At 42.1% G+C, this 8,052-nt stretch overlaps 2 protein-coding genes across 2 annotated transcripts; one reads left to right on the top strand and one right to left on the bottom strand.

The window, feature by feature from the left end:
• The first annotated feature begins 2,988 nt into the window (after positions 1-2,988).
• On the top strand, positions 2,989-3,804 carry LOC149061390 (uncharacterized). The gene is made up of 2 exons (XM_089216112.1): positions 2,989-3,540; positions 3,646-3,804. The coding sequence occupies exons 1-2, from the start codon at positions 3,004-3,006 to the stop codon at positions 3,691-3,693; spliced, it is 585 nt and encodes a 194-aa protein (XP_089072238.1). The 5' UTR covers positions 2,989-3,003; the 3' UTR covers positions 3,694-3,804.
• A 333-nt stretch (positions 3,805-4,137) lies between these two features.
• LOC149061389 (uncharacterized) lies at positions 4,138-5,394 on the bottom strand. The gene has a single exon (XM_089214969.1). It carries the CDS (start codon positions 5,392-5,394, stop codon positions 4,138-4,140), a length of 1,257 nt encoding a protein of 418 aa, XP_089071095.1.
• Positions 5,395-8,052: the final 2,658 nt, after the last annotated feature.

The following is an 8,052-nucleotide window of genomic DNA, read 5'->3' as shown; positions in this document are numbered from 1 at the left end:
TATCAATTAATATTGAGAATAATTTCGATAATTAATGTGTTTATATTGTTATTTGTAATATTGTAATATATTTTGTATATCATAGAGTACATCGCGGGAATGATGGGTCAAGTACAGGGGTCGGGAACCTTTTCGTAGGAAAGAGCCATTTTTTCAAAAAAATACAAAACTATGATATCCAGGAGCCACACTGCAGGGTTGAACAACCTTTTTTTAGTAGGCAATAAAAACATAATAATACGTCATAAATTTAGAAAATATTGAAAACTTTATTTCATTAATTCATTATTATTTATATTTAAATTATTATTATTATTATTATTGTTTATACAAACATAATATAATTTATATTTTACGGATATCGATATATTGATAATTATCCAAAGAGCCGCAGGTTGCTAATTAAAGAGCCACATGTGGCTCCGGAGCCGCAGGTTCCCGACCACTGGTCTACTATGACGTCATAATCAGTAATTGTTTTTGATTGGCTAATAGCGCTTGGCTTCGACCGTTTAGTATATTATCCGTGGTACCTACCCACCCACCCACCTAATAACCAATAGGGGCCGCGGCCCTTGGAAAACCCCCTCACCACACAACTGTATGCATAAGGTGTTAACAAATCGTAATAATTATGTAATTCAGGAGTTTGAGAAATTTGAATATGGTGTTTTAGCCGAAATTGGGTTTTTTTTAAAAAAAAAGTTTCAAAAAACCAGCGCATGGTAACTTCTTCCTCATTTACTAATAAGCCAATTGCTACTATTTCGCTCTGTCCGTTTCCTTCCTCCGTCATTAATACATACACTGGCAGTCTTTAATCGAGCAACTTGTATGTAGCATCTGCAACAACTACCTTTAGAAACATTGGGAAATTAATTAATAATTAATTATTATATAATTTTGTAGTGTTTTAAAATTTTGAATTGCAATAAAATATTAAAATATTTTTCTGGAAATGCTTCAAACGATTCAGTCTCAAAGCTGTCCTGTATAAAAATAACATTTAGGTTATTTGCATCATCTGTTGATATTTCAACAATACAATTAAATTTAGTCTTTAATTTATTCATAACCTCTTCTAAATTGTTATTTGAATAATTTTTTCTTTCAAAAAATAAAATAGTTATAAAAATATTAAATTCTGAAGAAAACCACTAAATTAAATTATAATTTTTTTTTTACTGCCTTGTAGTATGAATATTTGATATAAGTCTTTCCTTTCGAAGTAACATTTTTCCCACTTTCATTCATTATTTTATGTTGTATCGTTTTTTTATTTGCCTTAAGGTCCATCAACTCCAATACAGTAGCCTTATTTTCGGGTGTGATTTTTCTTTGATTAGGGAGATGACGATATGGCAGGAATACGATTGAGAACGGTCATTATTGGCGATACCTTTTTAGATCCTTTTGACTATTACGATTGAGAACGCTCAGTTTTTATTTTTCCGCGCAACGTTGCCAAATTTTGCCAAACTTTGCCATATAAAAATCGGCCTATTTAAATATATATGTCTATTAGCACTGCTCACACACTGTCTATATAACATTCGCCATCTCAATCAGATACTTATGATAGTTATGATACCTCATCTATATATATATATATATATATATGGGGGGGATGTGACGTATGTGGTCGTGTCGGTTGTCATCGGCACTGTCGGGAAACAGATACGACGACCACTACGTTCCCCATACTTTCGTATGTTTGTAAGTCGATCCGACTCCATAAATCAAAAGGTTAGACTGGCGTCGCATGAGGACACAGGTTCGGGGTAAATAAATAAAGAAAAAGTTTATTGTAATGACGCGTTGCGTGGAGCGATTTATTGATCGTCGTTCATGATACAATATAAGACGGGATCGAAACGGCGCGAGTGTAATAGTTCGCGTTAGTAGTATGAAATGGCCGGTTCTGGGTCCCCCCCGCTTCACCCCCCCGCCCGCCCGACCATCACTGAGCGCTAGCTCTTCCACCCTCCCCCCGCCTATGCTGCGCTAGTCTGCGCTAGTCTGCGCTACCCCCTCCACCCACCCCCCACCTATGCTGCGCTAGTCTGCGCTACAACTTGCGCTAGCACCTCCACCCACCCCCCCGCCTGTACCGCCCCGCCTACGTCATAGACGTCTGGCCACCGGACAACCCCCTCCCCCACACCTACCGCTGGACCACCTACGTCATAGACGTCTGGCCACCGGGCTACCCCCTCCCCCACACCTACCGACTGTACCACCTACGTCATAGACGACTGGCCACCGAGCCACCCCCTCCCCCACCTCCAGCCTGCGTCGCCCACGTCATAGACACCGGACACCGCGCTACCCCCTCCCCCACCTCCTGCCTGTACTGCCCACGTCACGGACGCCTGGACACCGGCCCACGCCATCCCCCACACCTCCCGCCCGCACCGCGTGGCCCGGCGGCCCGCGATACCGCGGGCCCGCACCGTGCCGACCCCCGCTTCACCCGCACCCGAGCCTCGACGCCGCCGTGACATTTCACCACCGCCGGTGGCGCCATCTATCCGCCGATTCTGTAACGCGATTTTTCGTCTTGTATCACGGGTTATCGCGGTATTTTAGTGCTAAAACTATGACTCTTGCTATACACCGCGAATAGATAACGTTTAAATGGTCGATCGAGCGTATTACGTACCCGCTGAGTTAATTAATTATCGCGAAGCAGTAACACTGCAACCGTCTAACGTGTAACTAGTGCATTTAATTCTGACGGTGAAAAAATGAAGGGAAAAATTCAAACAACCATCTCGGAGGCTCGCGGTGAGCGCAAGGGCAAAAATATACAACGTTCGACGACTATGCGGGCGCCTAACGATTTGATCGACTGCACAAACTTCGTCATAGACTTTGCTGGCCGAAAAATCCATCAACGTCGGACTCGACGCCTCGGACGTTTTCAACGTGTGCGTACAGATTATAACGCCGTCGCGTCATGTATGTATAACGAGTGTTTTCTTAAAACGAATTTTCGCGCTCATGCCGTACATACTGTCGAATATATCCGACACGTCGGTCATGAGCCGAGAGAGACTTTTCCTCAAAGACGAGTATAACACGCTGTCCCGGAGTACTTATCGCGGTGAAAGCATGCTCGTCGTCGAATCGCACCTACAGCAGGGATGTCGCGTGATGCTTAGCGGGCGCGACCTATTAAGAATTCACGACATGCAATGGGCCATCGGCGAATCGATCTCGCGAAAATCCAACGTCGAACGATGTGCTGTTATGGTGCAAATCGATCAGCTGGCCACGTATTTGAGTACTAATATTTATGTCGACAAATCGTCGACCGTAGAAGAAATTTCCACAGCGACCGAGAATATTCACCACGACCTCCATGTGATGAATATATTTCCGAACAGCGAGAACAGTTTCATAAACCAGATCAAATTGTACGCGAACAAACAGTTGGCCATGTGTTGGGCGTGCAATATTCAAAATAACGGCGTAGATAACGGTCCGAGTAATGACGGTGCTGGTGGTGGTGGTGGTGCTGTCAACGACATTGAAGAGGTGATTATTACTATTAAAATATAATATTATTTCGTATTATAATATCCCTAGGATATCGTAGAGAATATTATATCTTATAATATAATTTGATATTTTTTTCCACAGCTTTTAGGATTCCACGAGAACGAAGGGCCCGCCATGTTCACATATTGAGACTATTCCCGGTAACGTCTTACTTGACCTCGACATTCCGACCACTGGCCACCGCCGCCGTCGACCGAGGATAATTATATATTAAGATGAAACACATGTATAATAATATCATAATATGTCTAATAACGGTGTGTTATAATATATAATATATATATATATAATATGTACCATCTGTCTGCGAGATGCTTTTCTCCTCCACACATACATATATTGTAAAATACGATTTGTACATATATTGTCAAATATAATATTTATTACATTATATTTCAGAAAAAAAGACGTTATATTTATTATTATTTCATTTATTACAAAAACATACATATAATTATCTAGTCTAGCCATGTATTATTTTTACATAATATATAAATACATCCTACGGTAATCTAAGTGAACATAGTTATACTGTAAAAAGTATTTTAAAAAAAGTAAATATTATATGCTATATTATATTTTTCTAACTTCGCCGGTAAACGGGTTGTATTGGATCACGCGATCGTGGATAACCAGGCAGTAGGCGTCCGTGTTGGCGGGGAAATTATTCGCCGCTTCTATTTCCACTCTGAGGTCCACGTTGGAAATCTTCGCGTCGTCCGTCTGCCGCGAACAGTCTATACAGATAAACGGACCCAACTCCTTATATTTTTCTCTCGTCAGGCACGGTTGAGCCGTAAACTGCTCGTAATAATGTTTTTGGAAATCGGCATAATTTTGATAGAACATCGTAAACAGGTTTTTGTCGAAACTTTCGTTGAAATCCTCGTACGGATATTCGACCGAATTAATATACGCTTTAACGTTTGTCAGCGAACACGCGTCGTAATCGCCGCTATAACCGTCCGATACGCTTCCGGGCGTATTCGTTAGAAAAGCGATTATTAAACACCTAGGTTTTTCCACTTGCGAACACGTTTTAACCATCCAAGAGTGCCTGTTAGTTTGCGGCAAATTCGGATACTCGCAAAGCTCCCAATTTCTAAAAGCACAGTTTATCATTTTTTTGCTATCGATGATTTTCATCAGCTTCAATCTCTCTCGATCGTCGACTTTGACAACCGGCACTTTCCACAGCACTCGAGTAAGTTGAACTTTGACTTTTTTCACCAAAACCTGGACCGACTCGGTTGCCAAGTCTCCGCCCGGCACGCTAGTGAAATGTAGCGAACTCAAATCCGACATCGATCTATTCAGTATGAGCTGTTGACTGCAATTCACCAGTATCCGCTTGTAGTCCTCGCAAAAACCGAAAACGTGCTTCAACGGTATACAGCCACTGAACGTGTTGTCTTTGACGAAATTAGCATTTCTTCCAGTGATATCCCAAGCAGCGTTTTGCATTATATTCGCGTCGGCAGGCGAATACGAGCAATAACCTTTCATGGCACTAGTTATGCCCGGCTTCTTGACACGCTGCACTTCGGTGGAATTTATTTCGTATTTCATCTCGTTAAACAAATTCGTCAATCCATTATGTGCCATAGTTACCTCGGCCTTTAGTTCATCGGGCTTCGTTATTTTACCCTCGATGTAGATAAAACTATCGCTCGGAAACGTGTGCGCATCTCGATTCTGAATAGATATGCGGATTTCATCGCCATTGTTTAGTGCGGACGAGGAAAATGGTAAAAAAGAATGTAAAAACATTTCGCGAATAGGAGATTCGTTAACATACGCTCCGCCCACGTCCAAGAAGGATTTGTCCATAGTGCATGCGCGTATAATATAAAATATATATTAATTACTTAGCGCCGATTATGCGTAAGAATTTGCGATTAGCCGATGACAATTTTTTATTTTTAATATTATTAACTTTTCTGTGAACGACGCCCGTGTACTGCAGTGGTGTGCGTCTGACGACCGCTATAGCTTTAATGCGGTCGTCGGCATTATCGATCGCGTATTTATCCGCGTTGAACTTCAAACCCATTTTTTATAAGGAGCCTTACGTTCACAGTCTCACCGCGAAAATCGATCGCTTTACCGTTTTGATCGGTCAACGATACTCGCACGTAATCAATCGTATTTGTTTTCAGTTTATACAGCACGCAATACTTAGGTATTTCGACTATTTTATAACCCGGTGGGACGACTGGATAAAATTCGTGTATGGTGTGCGATTGTCGACCGTTGTCGAATGAACCTAACGCTAGGTTACATTCGACTTTTATCGTGTTTACATTCATAATTTTCACTACACGATCGGATTCGTGTCTGCGATCGCGCGCTAAAGTTCGCTTATCGAAGCCCAATAACGGAGCGATGCTATCCTCGACGTTTAAGTCGATTTCGCTACTACAATGCACTGTGCATTTCAACGTACTGTTATCGGTTGATAAACTAAAAAAACGTACGCCGACGTTCTTCAAAAGTTCACGCATTTTAGTTTCCAAAGCAATTATTTCATAACAACCGGTCGGTATTTTAATCCTAACGGGCTCCTCCTGTCCGCCGTGAATAATATGCAGATTATCACAACCGGTCTGTACATTGGGTATGGAATTATATGTTTGCATACTCAAAAGTCCGATTTCCGATTTATTACCCACTTCGATGGGCGGAAAAAAATGACATTCCAATTCAGAACTGGCCCCGCTCAACGAAAATGTTTGTGACGACATGTTGCCGCGTCGTATAGTCGACGATATATAAATATATATTATTATAGTATTGATTTAATATCAATATTATTATTATCGTTGTTTCGAGGTTAAAAACTTCAAACATAAATGACCGCAGTTAAAAGTATCGTATGTTTGATGACGTTCGTAATTATATTCGATGTCGCAACCTTTAAAATATTTTTCCAACTCTAATGGCGGGCGGAGGTTTCCGTAGCTATCGTAATACAGAACCGATTTTCCAATTTTTTTATAACACACCCAATGCGTGCCCCTATTTTTTTCCAAGTCTAAATTAACGACCGCAGCTTCTTCGCGTCTGGGTGCGGCGGGCAACCTGTCTATACAATATACGCCTCTGAAATGAAGTATTTTCGCGAGTTTGGCGTATTTGATTATTTCGAAATCGTAAAGGGCGCGATTGGGTAGAGTTAGTTTTTTGTTCTAGACGATTTTTTAACGGGTTTAATTTTTCTAGATTTTTTATTATTTTTTTTATTCGCAGTAGATTTTTTCTTTTTCACCGTCATTTTTTTCCTCTTTGCAGCAGCAGACCCTCCGCCAACAGTGGTGCGCGATTTCCGCACGATAGTATACGAGCCGCCGTTTTTATACGGACTCAGATACATGCCTTTGCCCAAATGTACTTGCGACCCGTTGTTCGATCTAATACCGCGTATCGTTCTCACGATATTAGCTACTCCGCCGGCCAGCGTGCCGAGCGCGGAAAGCCCCGCCAATATAGGTATTAATGTTAGAGAGCCACCCGTCTTAGGAACTCTGATGATGCGAGGCAGTTTATTATTTTTCGAACGCCCGCCCGCCGTCGCCTTCACGTGTTTGCGCGCGACGCGAACAGTCGATTTAATTAAACTACTCATGTTCGATGTTCTGGGACACGATTTCAGCGATTTTTTCAACGCTTTTTTACACACACCGACAATATTGGAAAATCCGCATCCGGCGCCGATCTTGCGTTTCGCCTTCATACCCGTAGTCACGAGCCACGCTGCGGCTTTTTCTTTATAATCGGCGTCTTTCGCCCCCACTCTGCTCCAAGCACGTTTTTCCAATATACTGTCGGCCACACCGCGGTCGGATAAAGAATCACTTTTATCGTAGGCTATATCGTGCTCCCTACACGCCGAATCCAAGCCGTTTATTCCTGGCTGCCCGAGAGCGAGTCTTTTTTTTAAATTAGTTCCCGGCCCGCAGTACTGATAACCGGGCAAATGTAATTCAATCGGTAGACTATTTATTACGGTGTTCAGCAGACCTGTACCACTATTGGTCTTGACCTTCGAACGCGGTAACATTATATGAGCACGCTGCTCGAACGTCACGCGTATTTATACAATGAGATTTCTCAACCAAGAAATGAAGCTCAAAGACGACAATATCGATTCACTATCGTCATGCGATACAACGCGCCCGCTTCGCCATGGGCCCCTATTCCCCAACGCGGTGAGAGCGCTGATCGTCGGCCCGTCGGGTAGCGGGAAAACGAACCTTATTTTCACTTTGTTAGTACACGCGAACGGAATTAAATTTGAAAACGTATATATTTATTCTAAAACGCTGGATCAAGCTAAATATGTATTGCTCGATAAGATTTTGAGCGGCGTTCCGGGCGTTAAACTATTTAAATTCAGCGATAACGAAACGGTGATCCAGCCTGAAAAAGCTCTACCTAACTCGGTTTTTCTGTTCGACGATGTCATAACGGAAAATCACGGTATCATCC

The sequence above is a fragment of the Diuraphis noxia genome, unplaced genomic scaffold (genome assembly GCF_037042655.1).
Source record: "Diuraphis noxia isolate RWA-SAM2 unplaced genomic scaffold, SU_Dnox_SAM2 contig0001, whole genome shotgun sequence".
Taxonomy (NCBI): Eukaryota; Metazoa; Arthropoda; class Insecta; order Hemiptera; family Aphididae; genus Diuraphis; species Diuraphis noxia.
This window is presented reverse-complemented; position numbering and strand designations above follow the sequence as displayed.

What these genes read in the sequence shown, in the direction of transcription:
- LOC149061390 (XM_089216112.1), top strand. Translation starts at nt 3,004, where the DNA reads ATGCCGTACATACTGTCGAATATATCCGACACGTCGGTCATGAGCCGA. An exon ending in CTGTCAACGACATTGAAGAG is followed by an intron (nt 3,541 to 3,645) that starts GTGATTATTACT and finishes TTTTTTCCACAG; the next exon opens with CTTTTAGGATTCCACGAGAA.
- LOC149061389 (XM_089214969.1), bottom strand. Translation starts at nt 5,394, where the DNA reads ATGGACAAATCCTTCTTGGACGTGGGCGGAGCGTATGTTAACGAATCT.